The sequence below is a fragment of the Eschrichtius robustus genome, chromosome 19, assembly GCF_028021215.1.
Source record: "Eschrichtius robustus isolate mEscRob2 chromosome 19, mEscRob2.pri, whole genome shotgun sequence".
In the NCBI taxonomy this organism is placed as follows: domain Eukaryota; kingdom Metazoa; phylum Chordata; class Mammalia; order Artiodactyla; family Eschrichtiidae; genus Eschrichtius; species Eschrichtius robustus.
Window position 1 is genome coordinate 15515836 of NC_090842.1, and position 19627 is coordinate 15535462.

Below are 19627 nucleotides of genomic sequence, written 5' to 3' on the forward strand. Positions count from 1 at the left end.
TAGCCTTGCAAGCGTTCTGTCCCCCACTAGGAACGGGCGTTTTTCGGGCTGCTCTCGATGGTATCTTTGGACGGATAGAGGGGGCCGCGCAAAGTCTTATGGGACAATAATGGCCGCTTTCAAGGTGCGGGTTTTGGTTCTCTAAGGCGGTCTGAGTGAGGAGTGGCGGCGCCAGCGCCCCAGAATCCGGGACAGAAGGTCCCGAGAGTCGGGCTTGGTGAGGTGAGTGTCCCTTCTTCCTTTCCGACCTTTTCTTCGCCAATCGTGGCGGCTCCAAGCGGCGGATATCGGCCCCTCGCTCAGGTTCGGGCCCAGGTTTGGAAAGTCTTGTTCCTGTCACCCAACTTGCGTTACTCACCTTAGGGATGCTGCCTAGGTCCTGCAAGACCGGCCTTTCTCCTTTCTCAGGTCAGATCCAGCTTCCTGGCGTGGCCTCGCAGAGGTCCAGGGATGCTGCCCGGGGGGGTCACCCTGCTCACTTCCTTAGACCTTCCTATTAGCCCACTCCCAGACGGACACCGAGCCCAGCAGGGCTCCTTTTGTCTTCCTCTTCTCTGTCACAGTGGTATCTCTACCAGGTGATATCTTTTACTAGAATGTCAACTCCAAAAAGGTTGGGATTTTTGTCTGTTTTGTTCTCTTCTTTATTTCTAATGCCCAGAACAGCGATTGGCTCACAGAAAGCACTCAGTAATTGTTGAACGAATGTATCCAGTTTTTTCTTCATTATTTTTCTTGTACCTCTTGTGGCTTCTTTGCCACTAATTATTCTTCACAAGCCAACACTTAGCTTCTTATTTACTTTTCTCAGCTGTTAGTTGTCCTGTTTGTCAGACTCCTTTTCCTGTGCTGCTGGCATCTTTCTTTGTTGTCCCTAGAAATTTCTGGCTCCCTGTTTCCTTTAATCAGTTTAAACTCATTCATTCATTTATTCCTCAAACGTTTATTTTGCTAGGCACTGGGTAAAGCAGTCAACAAGACAGACAAGGTTCTCTCTCCTGCATAAAATGACATTCTAGAAGTATATTTTCTAGTTCAGACTACTGAGCAGAGCATGTAAATCCTACCTTCCTGTTTAGATTTCCTCACATGAATACAGATGTCACCAATAGGTAGCTTTCCCTTTTCTCTTCTGCCTGATGGCATTTTTCAAAATGCAACTGTTGTTCATACTATATGTTCAGTCTGTTTAGCACTATTTTTCTATAGAGCTGTATATGTTAATTAGAGCCGGGTGAAACATTCTGGATTCTGGTAGTACCCTATCCCTTGACAGTTCTTTGCTTTACTGGCTTGTTGGAATGAGGGAAATTATTCAAGCACTCAGAATGGGATATGTTTATAAGTAGATTATGTATAGTGGAAGGTAAAGAGGAATTTGTTATAAGTTGAGTGCCAGAAAATCCTACAGTTACCTACTTTTCAGAAATATCATTTCCTAGCCTGGTGATTCTCATCAATTTTTTTTTTTTTGGTGAACTTGAATTGTTATTAAACAGATTTCAACTGCTGTGAGGTAAGTCTTTTCTACAAAACACAATCCATTAAAGTATGGATCACATGGATGGTAGTCTTATACGTCAACAACTCTGCTGTATCTGTAGTTTAAAGGAAGGGAGAGGAGGAAGAACTTGTGTAAAAAAAATGGTGAGGGACCCAAATCAATACCTTGGAGCACAGCAAGTGAAATAATGTAACGATGACATTTATGTAACTCTTTATGGTTACAGAGTGATTTCACATACACTTTCTTGTTTGATTCTCACAATAACTCCATGGATTAGATAGAGCAAAAAGTACTTCCATTTTGCAGATGTAGAAATTATGCCTAATCAAAGATTAAGTTATTGCTTACAATCATACAGGTAGAAAATGTCAAGAGCCTGGGTTCTGATTGAGGTTTCTGATTTAAAATCTAGTGGTGTTTTCCCTAAACTCCCTTTATAGATGCCATAATGCTCTAGTAAGTGTCCCTTAGTGAGGTCTGTTCTTGCCTGGATGATACCCTCTTGGATCCTGGGTGTGTGTGTGTGTGTGTGTGTGTGTGTGTATCTGTTTCTGACGTGTGTTGGGGTAGAAGTAGGAAGATCTTTTGCGACTGTCGATGACTTGATGGACAGGTCTTGGTAAGAGGTAACTAAAGGAATTCTGATCTTGAGGGGGAGGTCAACCCCCCAGAGATCCATATACCTACAGTTATTCTGGGATGTAGCAGAGCCAAGCCTTTTCTCTTCTTATGTCTGATATCAAATGGTTTGTTTTCCTTCCAGAGAAATCCCAGAGCCTGCCATGGAGGACACCAGCGAGGATGCCTCGATCCATCGATTGGAAGGCACTGAGGTGGATTCCCAGGTTGGCGGTCTTATTTTCAAGACCAAAAGTGCATCTAGTGAGCAGCATGTCTTCAAGGCCCCTGCTCCCCGCCCTTCATTGCTGGGACTAGACTTGTTGGCTTCCCTGAAAAGGAGGGAGAGAGAGGAGAAGGATGACGGGGAGGACAAGAAGAAGTCCAGAGTCTCTTCCTTTAAGGACTGGGAAGAGAGCAAGGATGATCAGAGGGACGCTGAGGAGGAGGGTGGTGACCAGGCTGGCCGCAGTAGCCGAAAAGACAGGTAAGAGCCTTTGGGTGGATTGCCCCAAAGGGAACGAAAATGGAGGCCAGAAAATAGCATCCATGTTTATCTCTCAGTTTTCTTGTTGGACATTTAGGACTTTATGATTTTACTATGATTCTATAACATTGAGGCTAGATAGGAATTGGTATTTTCTTCAGATTTGGGGGAACATTCAAAGGCACCTAAAGAGTGGATGATGGAGGTTAGAAGCACTTATGGTTGTTGCCATATGCAAACCTGCCGTACCAGGGAGATAAAGTGGAAAAGGCCAGGTCACATGTTTGGCCTGGCCAAAGGTTTGGGGCAGGTTTTTCTTCCATGGATGAGCCCTTTACCAGCTGCCCTCCCTGTTTCAGACATTATCGATCTGCTCGGGTAGAGACTCCATCCCATCCTGGTGGTGTGAGTGAAGAGTTCTGGGAACGCAGTCGGCAGAGAGAGCGGGAGTGGCGGGAACATGGTGTCTACGCCTCGTCCAAAGAAGAAAAGGATCGGAAGAAGGAGAGGTCGAGGGATCGAGACTGTGACCGCAAGAGAGACAGAGGTAAACTGCCCAGCAGAGTTCCTAGTGCCTGCTAAGCACCTCAGTTAACATGTCGGCCTTTTTCCTGTTGGGGGGGTTTTTATAACACCTATTAATTAGGGAACTCCATTTTCATGTCAGCCTGGTTGGTTTTGACCCCGTTGGTATTGGGATTAGCAGGCAGTTTAAGAAAAGAGCTGTTACATGCAACATAGCTGCTTTGCTTGAGTGTGTGGTCCTCATTTTATCCTGAAAATTGGTGATGAAGGTGAAAATGGGTAGTACGTTTGAGAAACCAGTTGACACTAGTGTTGGCGAGAGAAAAAGGACGGTGCTGTGGAGCAAAGCTAGACATAAAATCCAGTGCTGGCTTTCCTCAGTGTTGTCTCAGTTCTGTAGCTTGTAGGCTTGTAACTATTAAATAACTATTCATTATAGGCTTGTAACTATTCTTTTTTGAATTCTTGCAGGAAAATAACTGTTACTGTGAGTTTGAAACTTTCTAGCCAGTAACTAATTTTTGCCCTTGAAAGAATGGGGATATGTGAGTTTCAGGAGCCCAAGGATCGCATTAGAGCAGTGAGGTTGCACCTGTGAGTGAGTGGGGAGGCTTGTCCTTTCTCTAGGGTGAAGATGGGTGGAAGTTGGGATGGGACACCTGTTTTCTAAGCTCTGCCGGTGACTCCTCACAGATGAGCGGGATAGAAACAGGCACAGCAGCAGATCGGAGCGAGATGGAGGGTCAGAGCGCAGCGGCAGAAGAAACGAACCTGAGAGCCCCCGACACCGGCCTAAAGGTAGTCTGAGCTGTTGCTTGTGGTGGTTTGTGAGAGCCAAGTGTATGAGAGGCAGTGTGAGTGACTCTCATCCTCAGTGGAACTGGGTTGGAATTCCTGATTCCACCATGAAATTCTGGGAATACTTGGTTCTGAGCCAGTTGATTCAGTTGGGAAGGCCGTGGACTTCTCTGTGGAGACAGATATGCTCCCTTAACATGATTTGCCAGTTTGCTGAGCGGCCAGTTTTCCAAATGGTAGGAAAGAATAGGGAGCTGGGGGTGGGTGGGGTAGGGGCAGAAAAAGGTTTTATTACAAAGAAATATGTACATTCAAGGGGGATATGCTTGCAGAGATAAATTGGATATTCCTTAAAGTGTTGTTATGAGCACAGATGAAAACTGGACCATTAAAATTCAGATATCTTTAAAAGCTGTCAAAACCATCTTATCCATTGCAAACAGGTGCAAAGTTTATATATAGTAAAAGAAAGAAATCTGGTGAATTGACTTTCATCTAATGGCTCTATAGCCGTGTCTTAGACGTTTCCTGTGGGTGTGTCTTTTGTGGCCCAGATGCAGCCACCCCTTCAAGGTCTACCTGGGATGAAGAGGACAGTGGCTATGGCTCCTCAAAGCGCTCACAGTGGGAATCGCCCTCCCCAACGCCTTCCTATCGGGATTCTGAGCGGAGTCATCGGCTGTCCAGTCGAGATAGGGACAGGTGACGTTCTGGGTGGGCGGCACAGGCTGGGCGTGACTGGGGCTGGGAGGGCAGATGGTGGCTGGGGAACACGTCTCAGCTTAGTGACTCTTTAGTGAGGCTGGTTGTGCTGTTTCCCAGGTCTGTGAGGAGCAGGTACGCAGACGACACGCCTCTGCCAACCCCGTCCTACAAATACAACGAGTGGGCCGATGACAGAAGACATCTGGGGTCCACCCCACGTCTGTCCAGGGGCCGAGGTAAGACAGGGTAGAAGTGGGAAGCAGGACGCAGGGTCGCTTGTCCTGGTGGGGCTGGACGAAGCTGGGCTGGGGCTGTGCTGCTTGGCAGGTCTGTGTGAGGCCACTGGGGATGAGCTGGGACCGTGCAGACTGACCTGCTACGTGTTCTCCCGCAGGGAGACGTGAGGATGGCGAAGAAGGAATTTCATTTGACACAGAAGAGGAACGGCAGCAATGGGAGGACGACCAGAGGGTAAAAACTACATCTTCGAGGGACTGAATGAGGGGTGGTGGGTCACCTCTGTCGGTGAGTGGGTGACCGGGGGTGTCCGAGCACAAGGGTCATGGGTTACACTGTAGTGGAACCAGACGTTGAGCCACGTTCAGTCTCGAAGCCGTGGAATCTCTTTCCAGGCAAAGGCTCTGTGGTGAAACTTCTCACCAAATGCAGGTCAGACTTAACTTTTTTGGCTGTGTGCTGGTGCCACCGTGTGGTAAATGTAAGAAGTGCCGTCATGGTGGGCTGCGCTGTACACTGGGCTTCTCCTCTAGGTGGCTCGTCTTACAGCCTCTCTTGCGCCTCTCACGAGGGCTGCTATGCCGCACCAGTGACTTCTTACCAAACACCTCCTGCCCTTCTGGCCACGTCTTGCGCAGGAACTGGATCTGCGCCTTGTTCTTACTGCTTTGTCTCTTGTGCCGCAGCAAGCTGACCGGGATTGGTACATGATGGATGAGGGATATGATGAGTTCCACAACCCGCTGGCCGACTCCTCCGAGGACTACGTGAGGAGGCGCGAGCAGCATCTGCACAAACAGAAGCAGAAGCGCATTTCGGCCCAGCGGAGGCAGATCAATGAGGTGAGGCTGCCCGCAGCAGGTGGGGCAGATTCAGCTGGAGAAGCGGCAGGTCACACGCGCCTGCCGGCGGCCCAGCTCGTCTGCCGCTGCTGAAGTCACAGACTTAGCGATTCCTCCGGAGGCGGAGGGTGGGCAGGGAACTTCTCAGTAACTTAAGAAAAACCCAACCCGAATCATGACTTCCGTCTCCTGCAGTAGTTCTGGAGGGGTGCTGTTGATGGGTACTGGGAGGTCAGGCCCCGGCTCTGTGGTGTGTCCTTTGTGTCTCTGAGCGGGGCCAGAGACGGTCACCGTTTGTGTATCCATACAGAGGTTCTGCCTTAGATATAATGGGTTGCTTCTGGGAAGAGTACTGCAGGTGATTTGGGATCAGCGATTCTTCTGTCTAAGGAGCTGCAGGGTAGAGAGGCCCGTGACATCTCTGCAGCCCCTATGGCCCTTCTGTCAGGACCCTCTGTGTGGCCTCGCCTGGGACCTTTCAGGATGGCCTTGCAGTTGCAGCCTTAACGTGGCCTCCCGTTGTGTCCTCACAGGATAACGAACGCTGGGAGACCAACCGCATGCTCACCAGCGGGGTGGTGCATCGGCTGGAGGTGGACGACGACTTTGAAGAGGACAGTGCAGCCAAGGTCCATCTGATGGTGCATAACCTGGTGCCTCCCTTTCTGGACGGGCGCATCGTCTTCACCAAGCAGGTGAGGGTCCTCTGTTGTCAGAGAGAAGACCGCTCAGAGAAGCCTGAAATGGAAAAAGAAAGAAAGGGAAAGGAAAGGAGAGGAAAAAAGCCCCATCACGATAGGGGTAGGGTAGCAACCCTTCGTTTACTAGGGCCAGTACGAACTGGACCTTCGTGTTGAGTTTTTTTTTTTTTTTACTTTATTTATTTTTGTTTTCTTTGTTTTATTTTTGGCTGTGTTGGGTCTTCGTTGCTGCGCGCGGGCTTTTCTCTGGTTGCAGCGAGCTTCGTTGTGGTGCGCGGACCTCTCATTGCGGTGGCTTCTTTTGTTGCCTAGCACGGGCTCTAGGCACATGGGCTTCAGTAGTTGTGGCACTCGGGCTCAGTAGTTGTGACTCACGGGCTCTAGAACGCAGGCTCAGTAGTTGCAGCTCCTGGGCTTAGTTGCTTCGTGGCATGTGGGATCTCCCAGGGCTTCAACCTCTGTCCCCTGCATTGGCAGGCGGATTCTTAACCACTGCGCCACCAGGGAAGCCCTCGTGTTGAGTTTAATGCTCAGCGCAGAATTTCTCTTTTTCCTCAACCTCTTGCAGCCAGAGCCTGTGATTCCAGTCAAGGACGCCACTTCTGACCTGGCCATTATCGCTAGAAAAGGCAGTCAAACAGTGCGGAAACACAGGGAGCAAAAGGAACGCAAAAAGGTTGGTTTCTTGTCTTCTAGGGCCAGAGAGTATCTACATATTTTTTTGTATTTTTTTTCTTTTTTCTTCTTTTTAAAGATCACGTTCCACCTCACAGGTAGGGTTCCTATTGGCAGTTAGAGGAAACTCACAGAGCAAGAAACAGCCCTTGTGGGAGGGTATTGCATTCCTCCTCCAGGGCCTCAGTTAAAATAATCTGGGGCCTTGTGTCTCAGGAGCTTCAGGCATAAGATTGGGAGGCACGGCTCGGTGCCACTGCTGCCTTGTGGGAATTTCCTGCCTGCTAGATGAAGCCTGTTGTCAGACAGGATTGATTTTCCATGGACCACAGTTGTGTCACGGGATGGAGCAGATTGACTTTTTGTGTCTTTTTCAGGCTCAACACAAACACTGGGAACTGGCTGGAACCAAACTGGGAGATATAATGGGCGTCAAAAAAGAGGAAGAGCCGGATAAAGCTCTGACAGAGGACGGTAAAGTGGACTACAGGTAGGAGTCTCGCCAGCAGCGGGGGTCTCTGCAGACGGGGCCTCAAAGGGGCCGATAGGATTCGGCACTCACGAATAGGAAAACGATGTCATTTGGAGTCTCTGGTCCCTTCCTCCTGGTCTTTTCAACTTTTCTGAGATAACATTCCTACTGCCGCCCCTGATACTGCAGGAGCTGCTTCTTTGCCAGGCAGCACCACAGAACTCACAGATACTCAGTCATTGGATTCTCACGACAGTCCCACGGGACAGGTGTAATCTTCCCCGTTTTTCATGTGAGGAGGAGGAGGCCCAGGGAGGTTAAGTAGCTTGTTTGAGGTGGTCCAGCTGGTAAACGGTGGGGTGAGGATCACACCCAGACAGTCTAGTCTCGGAGCCCACACTCTCAGCCGCTCTGCTAGAGTGCCTTTCAGATGCTCAGTGTGGGAAAGTGTGCTTTGCACCCTTAGATTTTAGTTCAATCTAAGGAAGAACTATTTTTAACAGAGGTTTGAAAATAGAAAGGGTTGTCTTCTCAGGTAGTGACTTCCCCATTCATAGAGGTATTTAAGCAGATGTTGGATAACTGCTTGTTGGGCTTTCCTCATTGTGTAGGTGGCTGAACTGAGATGTCCCTTCTGAATCTCACTGAACACTCTGAAATCCTACAAAACTGTCATCTGAGTTAATAATTCTCTGTAACCCTGTGAGAAGTGAGAAGTTGGTGCTATTGATCAGCCCTTGTTAGTTTCTAGTTAATTTAATCCCGTAGGTGTTAATTGTTAGCTGAGCGGGAGTGACTGGGATGTTAGAAACAGGAAGCTTGACAGAGCGTGGGCTCAACCTGATGGAGGAAAAGTCTCTTGGGGAAGGGATGGGTGGAGACTGTAGACTAATGTAGGTAAGGTAGGACTGGTACCTTTTTGCTCTGCAGCCTGGGGATGTACGTGTGTCGGATACTTGAGCGCTTTCAGTGGAAGCTGTAGGTAAACATCAAGTGGGACTGTTCTCACAGTTCTTTAAAAATAAAGCCTTATGGACTCTGAGGTGGGAGGGAGTCTGACCTTGGTCAGCTCCTCCTTTCAGCCTGCTAAGTGTGGTGCTGAAATTGCCCAAGGTTGTTCCATATAAGGTAATGACCTGTGGATTTCAGCTCCTCTTCTGGCTGAACTCTTTCAGGGCAGAGGATTTGCCACTTGCTAATCTGTAGCTCCTCTGAGCCCCCTGCAGCTGTCTGTCCTGGGGGCGTTGAGTAGGTTTTGGATGATGGATTCTCAGACAGCCGTCTGGTCCCTTAGGACAGAGGAGATGAGCAGCACCTGGCAGCTCTAGCGTCTCAAAAGATTTACTGCACATTTGAAGCAGTGCTCACTTTTGGGTGTAGGAAGCAGGGCAGTAACCCAGTCAGGAAGGCAGATGTGGGAAACTGTGCAGGGCGCTAAGGCTGCTGTGTGTTCTCAGGGCAGAGCAGAAGTTTGCAGACCACATGAAGAAAAAGAGCGAAGCCAGCAGTGAATTCGCAAAGAAGAAGTCTATTCTGGAGCAGAGGCAGTACCTGCCCATCTTTGCTGTGCAGCAGGAGCTGCTCACGATTATTAGGTAACTGCGTCCACCCCGGGTCGGGCTTCCACTACTGAATCAGGTGTCCCATTTTCTCCTGTGTGTACTCTGTAGCTCTTTTTCTTTTGGGTATGACATCTGATGGAGAAGGGAAAGGATTTTTTCCCCTCACCTGGGTGCCCTGGGCTACCCTGCTTGAAGTAAGCAAGATGGCATCGTTTTGTTTTAGTGCATTTGTTTAAACTGTACTGTCTTCCAGACTTTTTAGAGGGTGTTTCAGTATGAGACAGTTTTCCCAGGGAAATCCTCCTCCCTGCGCAGGCACGCTCCTTGGATAGCTACAGGTGGGGGTAGGAGGTGGCCTTCCACTCGGGCTGATTCACCCGTTATCTTCTCTTCCTTGCAGAGATAATAGCATCGTGATCGTGGTTGGGGAGACAGGGAGTGGTAAGACCACTCAGCTGACCCAGTACCTGCACGAAGACGGTTACACGGACTATGGGATGATCGGGTGCACCCAGCCCCGCCGTGTGGCTGCCATGTCGGTGGCCAAGAGAGTCAGTGAAGAGATGGGGGGCAGCCTTGGTGAGGAGGTGAGTGGGCGCAAGGGCTGAGCTGTGTAGTTCTTGCCCGGTAGCTTCTGTCATTTGGGCTGATCTGCTGAGGCCTGGACCCAGCTCGGGGTGTGCAGTGGTGAGTGGGTGCCCAGAGCTTCTGAGCGGTCTCTCTGGCCTCCAGGTGGGTTATGCCATCCGTTTCGAAGACTGCACTTCAGAAAGCACCTTGATCAAGTACATGACCGATGGAATCCTGCTGCGAGAGTCCCTGCGGGAAGCGGACCTGGATCACTACAGCGCCATCATCATGGACGAGGCCCACGAGCGCTCCCTCAACACCGACGTGCTCTTTGGGCTGCTCCGGGAGGTGAGGGCTGCGGGTCCAGCTTCTGTGCCTGTGGGGCTTGGACCGCCGCCCTGCCAGGAGTTAGTGACGAGGCACTCCAGGCGGGCTGGGGTCTAGCCTGGGGAAGCTGAGGGGGTCTTTGACAGGCTGAGTTGCCCCGGAGGCCCTTGGCTGCGGGGTTCAGACCTGGTGGTGGTTTACTCTGTTCTTGCTCAGCTGAGTGCCTCATGGTTCTCCCGGCTGTGGCTCCACCGATTCAGTTCAGGATTGTTACGAATCTAATGAGCCATCCGTCAGCTTTGACTTCTGTTTCATTTGGTAGTTATGCTGATGAGACTGGAGGGCAGAAGCCAAGGGTCCCAAAACTGTGGGGAAGCCTCTGACTGACTTCTTCTCTTAGGTGGTGGCTCGGCGCTCAGACCTGAAGCTCATTGTCACGTCGGCCACCATGGATGCAGAGAAATTTGCTTCCTTTTTTGGGAATGTCCCCATCTTCCACATCCCTGGTCGTACGTTCCCTGTTGACATCCTCTTCAGCAAGGTACTGAGGCCCTGTTTCGGAACTGACCTGACCTTTGATGAGGAACTGGTTGGGGGATGTGGAATGGCATACTGAGTCGGGAGAGGTTTTGTGGGGACCCTGCGAGCCTGCAGCTATAGGGCTTGAAGGCGAAGGACTGTGCTTTGGGGAGGTTTCACTTGATTGTTTCTTTGGAGTGGACGTGCAGGGCTCAGGGAGGGCCATCAGGCCCATCTGCAGGTGCGGCAGCCCTGAGAGTTCATCGGCTCTAGCCCCTGACCAGGAACTGGGTCGCCGGTTCCCAGTGGGGGCTTGGCCTGCATTCCCTCTGATGGTGTCCCTCACTGGTTTGCAGACCCCCCAGGAGGATTATGTGGAGGCCGCAGTGAAGCAGTCTCTGCAGGTGCATCTCTCGGGGGCCCCCGGGGACATCCTTATCTTCATGCCTGGCCAAGAGGACATCGAGGTGCGTGCCTGGGTCATGACTGGGGTGAACGGGTGTGTCCTTCGTGTGAGAACTGGGGCATCTGGTGTCTCACAGCTCCTCTCTGTGCCCTCAGGTGACCTCAGACCAGATTGTGGAGCATCTGGAAGAACTGGAGAACGCGCCCGCCTTGGCTGTGCTGCCCATCTATTCCCAGCTGCCTTCTGACCTCCAGGCCAAAATCTTCCAGAAGGTGAGATGGGTCCCCACCTTGGGATTCCCCCAGACTCCCCCAAAGGAGGGCAAGAGGGAGGGTGTTAGTTTTCTGGCACGGGTGGGGTGTACTTTTCTCCTTGTGGGGTTTTTCCTACCTGAAGGCCTACAGCCTTCGCTCCATGAGTGTCCTGTCCGGCTCCAGGCTCCGGATGGCGTTCGGAAGTGTATTGTCGCCACCAACATTGCTGAGACCTCTCTGACTGTCGATGGCATCATGTTTGTTATCGATTCTGGTTATTGTAAATTAAAGGTAAGAGGAGACACAGGCACCGGGGCCCTGGGCCTTCACCCAAAGCTAACTCAGCCAAGGGGGTGGGAAGGCAGGCCCTGGGTCCTTGGCCCTCACACGACAATTGCTCATGGAAGTGGTGGTGGTGTTTATTGAGTGCTGGTTTTGCCATGTGCTTGATTCATTCCATCCTTGTGATAACTCGAGGTAGACAGTTTACATAACTCGAAAGAGATCGCGGAGCTGGTGTTTAGGGGAAATTTCTTGAGGTTCCTGGTTCCGAAAGATGGCTGCTTACATCGCTAAGACACTTCCTTCTGTAACGTGTAGCACCCAGGATCTGTCTTTGTCTCAAGCCTGCCTCCCTTTTTCCCCTCACTCTGTCCTTAGTCAGGTCTTTGCCGTCCCCTCTTAGGTCTTCAACCCCAGGATTGGCATGGATGCTCTGCAGATCTACCCCATCAGCCAGGCCAATGCCAACCAGAGGTCGGGGCGAGCCGGCAGGACGGGCCCAGGTCAGTGTTTCAGGTAGGAGCCCTGCACTAGCCTGCTCTCTGGGGTGGAGCCCCGGCTGGGGTGGGAAGGCTTGGACTGTGACCCTGCAGAGAGGTGACCCCTGAGGCTGGGAACCAGTGGTGGGGCTGCCGCTTGTTGCTTCTCTCGTCACGTGCTGCTGAGTGGAGGAAGCTGCCTTCGCAGGCAGCCCTGAAGTCTGAGCAGCCTTGGGTTTTAGGAAGACCTGTGTGGAAGGTACCTGCAGCGGATGACCAGCGATTACAGTGTGCCTCCTCCTGGAAGATAAATGTGAACAAATTACAGCACCGGTTCTTTTTTTCCTCCTCCAATTACTCTCTCTCTCTTTTTTGTTCCGATTTTTAAAAATAATGTATTAACTATAGAAATTCAGAAAATCTAGAAAAATATAAAGGAAAAAAAATCCCAGCCATAATTCTAGTCCCAGGCTCATTGGTTCCAGAAATGAAACAAGTACATAGGAGACTCCAGCAGAATGGTGAATTGGCAGGACTGAGTTTTGAGTAGGTGGAGATTTGTGATTGTAAGGGAAAGGGGGAGGTGGGGGGAAGAAATGAGGACTTCTCCTCCTTACCCGTGGCTTTCATCTGCACTGGCTCTTCTGGGTGCACAAGCCCAGCGTTGGTCCCTGTGTAGACAGCCGGGCATATTTGAGGGGCTCAGGCGGGCAGCACGGTGGGAAGTGCGGCAGGACTGCGTCTTCTCCCCTGCAGGCTCTACACCCAGAGCGCCTACAAGAACGAGCTCCTGACCACCACGGTGCCCGAGATCCAGCGGACCAACCTGGCCAACGTGGTGCTGCTGCTCAAGTCCCTGGGGGTGCAGGACCTGCTGCAGTTCCACTTCATGGACCCGCCCCCGGAGGACAACATGCTCAACTCCATGTATCAGCTCTGGATCCTCGGGGCCCTGGACAACACAGGTGCCGTGGCCCCGGGAGCCGGGCAGGGCCCCGTGGGCTCTGGCGCCTGGGTGCTCCAGGCGCTGTGTCCACTGACCGTGCGGATTTGCTCCTCTCTCCCAGGCGGTCTGACCTCGACCGGGCGGCTGATGGTGGAGTTCCCGCTGGACCCGGCCCTGTCCAAGATGCTCATTGTGTCCTGTGACATGGGCTGCAGCTCCGAGATCCTGCTCATCGTCTCCATGCTGTCGGTCCCAGCCATCTTCTACAGGCCCAAGGTGGGAGATGCTGTCCGGCTCCTCTCCTCCCAGGGATCTCGGGAGGTTATGGGCTCAAGGAAGGTTGAGAGAGGGGAGTAGTTTCTCTCTGAGTTGTTAAGACGGAGTGGAGGGAGGGGCAGGAGTCAGTTTCCAAAGAGTGGTTTTGCTGTTTTATGTTAAGCAGGTTGGGGTAGGGGAAGGGATGGGCTAGAGCCATGGTTCTCAGGGAGTGTTTTGCAGTTTTTTCTAGGATGGCTGTGCCTGAGCCCTCACATTTTAGAATAAATATTTTGTTGTAAACTAATTTATTTTTCCTATATTCTCAGGGCACTACGTTGATGTGTTTTTAGCTGTGGTGAGGGTAGACGATAGTGTGAGATAGCTCTTCTCATTGGACCTGGACTTCCCTTTTTCCTTCCTAGGGCCGAGAGGAGGAGAGCGATCAAATCCGGGAGAAGTTCGCAGTCCCTGAGAGCGACCACCTGACCTACCTGAATGTCTACCTGCAGTGGAAGAACAACAATTACTCTACCATCTGGTGTAACGATCATTTCATCCATGCCAAGGCCATGCGGAAGGTGGGGGCAGTGGCCGAGAGAAGCAGCATGTTGGGAGGAGGGGTGGGATGCAGGGAAGGAGGGCTCCATCCTTGTCTCCCTGTGTCCTGCTCTAGGTCCGGGAGGTGCGGGCTCAGCTCAAGGACATCATGGTGCAGCAGCGGATGAGCCTGGCCTCGTGTGGCACCGACTGGGACATTGTCAGGAAGTGTATCTGTGCTGCCTATTTCCACCAGGCAGCCAAGCTCAAGGTGAGCCCAGTGGAGCTATGGCCCCTCTGGGCCTGATACTTCTTTCGAGGGCAGAGGTCTCCTTTCTCATTGTACAGTCCTGCAGATCTGGGCTTCCCCCAAAAGCCTGTGTCAAGACAGTATTGGACTGGGTAGCTGCCCAGATGTGTAGTGTTTTGCTATGTTTTGCTATGTAGCCACCTGTTGCATCTCTTCCCTAGGGAATCGGGGAGTATGTGAATATCCGGACAGGCATGCCCTGCCACCTGCACCCCACCAGCTCCCTCTTTGGAATGGGCTACACCCCAGACTACATTGTGTATCACGAGCTGGTCATGACCACCAAGGTGAGTCTTTTCCAAGGCAGCTTGCATGACTGTAGGCCCACTTGGCTGGGCCAGGCCTTTGTAATAACCCTTTGCCGCCTTCTGGGATGGGTTTTGAGCTTGGGAGGCTTAAGGCCACACGCGTTGCTTGGAGGGAAATTGAGGTTGGTTTTCAGTTGGGGGTTTGGGGAAGTTTGTATAGATACACAGTTAACCTCTAGAGTCCAGTGGCCTCGGCTGTGCCAGCAGGATTGTTTCCTACTTGCTGCCTGGGACAAGCAAGCCCTTTTGGTGTTGTTAGAAGGGTTTTCTGAGGGGCTGGGCCTTTTCTGTTGGACAATAGGGGGCTTTTTCTCAAGCATGGAGGAATTTGGATGGGAGAAGGGGTTAGAATCCCAGTGTCTGCGGCCGTTCCTTGCCTTTTTCAGCCTCACAGGGCGAGGGGTAGGCCCCTTCCCGTATAGCTCCTAACTGTGGAACCGCTCTGGGAGGGACAGCTCAAAGCATTGGTCCTCCTGTGACCACCGCTCTGCGGCCCTTCTGCCTGCAGGAGTACATGCAGTGTGTGACTGCTGTGGACGGAGAGTGGCTGGCAGAGCTGGGCCCCATGTTCTACAGCGTGAAACAGGCAGGAAAGTCTCGGCAGGTAAGGACCCTGTGCTTCTCTATGGAGGATCTGTTTGTCTCTGGGATCCGCTTTCCCCTCAGCCTGGTATTAAAGACACATCATCATCTGGTTTCCCTTCACTTCTCTGTCAAACATAAAAGTTGTGATCCAGGCAGGTTAGTCTGTCTGATCTCCCCCCACCCACTCCATTTGCTCGGTCTGCTGAGCCTTAAAAAAAAAAACAACTTATTATTGAAAAGTCCAAATACTCATAAAAGTGGACAAAAACAGTATAATGAGCCACGAGTTCCTCACTTAGCTTCCATAATTGTCAACATTCTGCCCAACCTTGTTTCTCTTATTCCCACTCCGCTCCATACATATTGAGTGTTTTCCTGGAACATTTTAAAGCATACCTCAGACATTGTGTTTTTTCACCCATAAATACATGAATATGTGTCTCTAAAAGGACTTTCAAAAATTAAAACATAACCTCCATGCAAATCTTACTCAACAGAATTAATCCTTAATGTTGCTGAAGTCTCCAGTTCTTGTTCATATTTCCTTTTTTATTCCAAAGATAATTTTTTATAATTGATTTGCTTGAATTCGGAGCCAGGCGTTGAAATTTGTCATTATATATATTAAGTCTTTTATTCTGGAACAAGCTCTGCCCCCACTCATTTTTTATGGCATTGACTTATTGGAGAAAACAGGTTGGTCATCTGTTGGTCATTCTGTAGAATGTTCCACGTTCTGTTTTGAGCTGATTGCTTCCTCAAGGTGTTTAACTTTTGCCTCTATCCCATGTACTTTCTGTAAGCTAGTCATTAATCTAAAGCCTTGGTTAGATTGAGATTCAGCTGTTTTGGGTAAGGATGCATAAATGCGTGTGGTGCTGTGAACCTCCTTTTAGATCCAGTCAGGAGGCACATAAGGTCTGGTGGTGCCACTTTTGAAGACACTAAGATTGCTCAGTGGTTCCACCTGATCCCTCCATTATAAATTCTCTACCTACTTCTCGGTCTCCTGACAGTCTTGGTGTCCATTGGTGGCTACCACCTGGAGTTAGGGCTGCAGAATGTTGTGGACTTTAGCTTCTCCCCTTCTCAGCATAGTTCGCCCCGCACCGGGCCTGCACACATCTTCCTATGTCCGTCCTCTCCAGCCAGATGTCATGTCTTCTCTACTTCCTGTACTTCCTGGCATGGTTATGAACTTGGTTAGAGCATGTAAGCACTTAGCAAATGGAGTGGAGGGCTGAGGCATGACAGGGTGAGGACTCAATCATCCAATGTCTGTCTTGGATCAGTGAGAAAAGCAGGCCTCAGTGCTGGGGCAGGGAGCTGGCAAGGTCTACCCAGCACCTGGCTTGCAGCAGGGAGATGGGTGCAGGCCGGGCCTCCTCACCTGCCAATCCCCAGTGACCCCAGGACCTCTCCCTTCTCTAGGAGAACCGCCGACGGGCCAAAGAGGAAGCCTCTGCCATGGAGGAGGAGATGGCACTGGCCGAGGAGCAGCTGCGGGCCCGGCGGCAGGAGCAGGAAAAGCGCAGCCCCCTGGGTAGTGTCAGGTGAGCTGTGGTCTCGGGACCCTGGTCCTGATGGAGCCCTCCAGCTGGACTGACCAGGTCCTGAGGCAGGATCGCGATTTAAGAGAAGTTAAATGTGCAGAGGTGAATTGGTGACAAGTTGACTGTGGTCACGTGGAGACGGGAGGGGTTTCGGACATACTTTCAAGGGGTGGTGATACAGCTGCAACTCCTGGTCGTTGTTTGTTATGTTGTGATGGGGCCCAAGGTGGGCTGGAGCGGCAGAGTAGGTCTCACAGCTTTACCAACAGGCCAGGGCTTGGACACCACAGCAGAGAGGCAAGGCGGGGAGAGCCTTGGGCACCTGCGTCTGCCCTGGTGCCTGGAGTTAGACCGCACAGGTGAAGGGCACAGTCCCTGCAAGACTGCCCTCACCTCAGTCACCACCTGCAAGTTGGGGGGTACCCAGGGTCACCCTCATTTCTCACCAACTTGTTACAAATTTGGGGATCCCCATGGACTCCCTCAGGTTTGATAATTTGCTAGAACACCTCGCAGAACTCAGGAAAGTACTATACATATTACAGTTTTATTATAGCAAAAGGTCACAGAACCAGCCAAAGGGAGAGATGTATAAAGTGAGGTCTGAGAGGGTCTTAGATGTGAAGTCTTCCATTGTCCTTGGGGTCATGTTACCCTCCTGGCACATTACACAGAGTATTGTCACCAGGGAAGCTTACCCGAGCTTTGGTGCCCAGGGTCTTATTGGGCAGGACCCACGTGTTGACTTAGTCTCCAGCCCCTTTTCCCTCCCCAGAGGCTGGGCTAATAGCACGAGGCTCAGAGCACAGCCCTCTAATCACACGTGGGTTTTTCTGGCAGGGTAGCCACCATCCTGAGTCATCTCATTTGCATAAACTATCAGATGTGGTCCGAGGGGCCCACCGTGAATAAAAGAGACACTCCAGTCCCTTGGGAAATTCCAAGGGTCTAGAGATACCTCCAGGAACTGGAGACAAAGCCCAGCCACAGCTGGAGTGGCGGCCTGGTGAGGTGGAGGGAAGACGACCTCCATAGCTCACCTAGGGGATATGAATGGAATTGTTAAAAAAATCTCATAACCTGCCTCAGTGGATATCAGAAAGAGGTGCTATCTCATTCTGCTCCCGATCACAAATAGGGAAGGCAAGGGGAGTGGAAGTGTGCTAGGGGAGAAGACCCTGCAGCCCCAAAGCCTGCTCACACACAGAAACAGCAAGACCTCAGGCTCCTCATCCTTCTGTGTGTCCTGGCCGGAGTGAGCAGCAGTGCGATTCCTAACCCCTCTTCTGTGTCTCCAGGTCTACAAAGATCTACACCCCAGGTCGGAAAGAGCAAGGGGAACCCATGACCCCTCGCCGCACACCAGCCCGCTTTGGGCTCTGAGCTGAGGCTGTCCCTGGAGAGGAGGGGGGCCAGGTGTTGAGTCCTGAGCCCTGTGGCTGGAGCGCCCAGGCCTGCCGACAAAACCCTTTCATCTGTGTGCTTTCATTTGTGTACATCATGGCCTTGGGGGCGCCTGTTGAGGCCAGGCTCTGCCATGGAGGAGGTGGGAGTTTCTTGGTGCAGGCACGGGGCCGCAGAGCAGCTGCCAGGACCACGAGAGGTGGCCGGACCCACCGTATTCAAATAAACTGTCCCCGGGACACTTGGTGTATAAATGACACGGCTGTGACTATGTTTTTTAAAATTCTTGTGTAAAACAGCACAGTAGACCTAGAGGGAATTATAATTTGGTTATAATTCAGGATTTGGAAATAAATTTATTGTTTGTAAAATGTTATTGTATTTCTGACTCTTCTTTTCCCCTAACTGCCCTAAATCACACACTAGAGAACAGGCAGAACGCTGACTTTCCTTGGATGGATCCTTCTAGAACCTTAGCTCACCCTTATTTCTGTTCTCTAGGCAGTGCCTCTTAGAGGAGGGGTTGATGGGGTGGGACTCAGCTGACAGGGAAGGAGAATGGCCCGGGGCACCAGCACCTGGCAGGGCTGGGGCAAGGCTGGCCACAGTGGCCGGGAAGTGGGAGGAAGGTGAGCAGCCGTGCACCCTCTGTCCTTTCCCGTGGGCAGGTTGGCTGCTCTGTTGCTCAGAATGGCCCAAGTTTCTACCATTATGTGTTGTGTATTGATGGAAAATAGTGTAAAATGTTGCTTATTGGTTTTCACATAGTGTAAGATGAGCCTTACACTAGAATCACTAGTCTTTTCTGTTGTTAAGCAGCCTCAACAGTCTGCTGAGGTGACGTCTTGGGCACCTCTGGTCCTTATTTAGTGACTCCCTAGGGCTGGGCTTCTGCCAGGTGTGCTGGGTGGGAGGTCCTGTGTTGGGGCTGAGAGCCCAACAGGCTTGGGGCTCAGAAGCACCTGCATACTGGGCCAGGGCTCAGCGTGAGCTCCTTGGTGCCCGGCTCACGCCACTGTTAGTTCCACTCTGTTTCTCACTCTGTTCCTGGGATTTGAATTTCTGTCTGTTATAAATCAATATAAGTTAAATTAAAGTCAATTTTATGGGGAGGTTTGGAAGCCAGGCTTTGCCAGCCAGCATCAGCTTCCACCTCTACTTCCATTCTTTTTACCTCTAACCGCCTTTCCTGGGAATGCAGGTAGAAGCTGACTTTCACAGCTCTGGAGTGAAGAGAGGGCTTCCAGCTGCTGGCCTGGGAAGGCTTCTAATCTTGGCCCTGGGTTGAAGGGCTAGGAGAAGGTGTCTACCCGCCCTGTGGAGAGATGTAAGCTGGGTATGTGATCTATTTACAGACTTGGGCTCAGGGTGCAACAAAACATCCTGGAAGAAGATTGAGGTTCCAGTTGATGCCTTTACTACTAACAGGCTGTGACCTTGGTCACAAACTCACCTTCAAGTTCCTTAGATAAGAAAAATGAGGCCAGAGAGGTTTTGAAAATCTTATTTTAAAGTAAGGAACGCCTAGTGAGGCACATGTGGCATACACACACCGATGCCACAAGATAAGTGGGGAGGCTCCCCGCCCCCAGCAGGTGTACCTGAATCTGTTTTGGCTTCTGGACTTCTGCCCAAGAATCTGTTTGCACTTCTGTCTCCAATGCTTTCTTTTTAACTATGGACCCTTTCCATTCAGATCTACCTTCAAGTTCCTTCCAGCTTTAATATTATGATTTAATACTCCTCTGCTTTTCACCATC

The 19627-nt window shown here is 51.1% G+C and overlaps 1 protein-coding gene across 1 annotated transcript; it reads left to right on the top strand.

The window, feature by feature from the left end:
- Positions 1-3: 3 nt before the first annotated feature.
- Positions 4-18238, top strand: DHX38 (DEAH-box helicase 38). Its single transcript, XM_068527719.1, has 27 exons — positions 4-222; positions 2271-2612; positions 2972-3159; positions 3831-3935; positions 4490-4637; positions 4758-4876; positions 5035-5111; positions 5564-5719; positions 6253-6414; positions 6989-7096; positions 7473-7585; positions 9025-9162; positions 9530-9716; positions 9862-10047; positions 10427-10567; positions 10902-11012; positions 11107-11223; positions 11389-11496; positions 11891-12003; positions 12723-12931; positions 13034-13188; positions 13593-13748; positions 13844-13978; positions 14179-14304; positions 14834-14929; positions 16342-16463; positions 17762-18238. The coding sequence occupies exons 2-27, from the start codon at positions 2290-2292 to the stop codon at positions 17844-17846; spliced, it is 3684 nt and encodes a 1227-aa protein (XP_068383820.1). The 5' UTR covers positions 4-222; positions 2271-2289; the 3' UTR covers positions 17847-18238.
- Positions 18239-19627: the final 1389 nt, after the last annotated feature.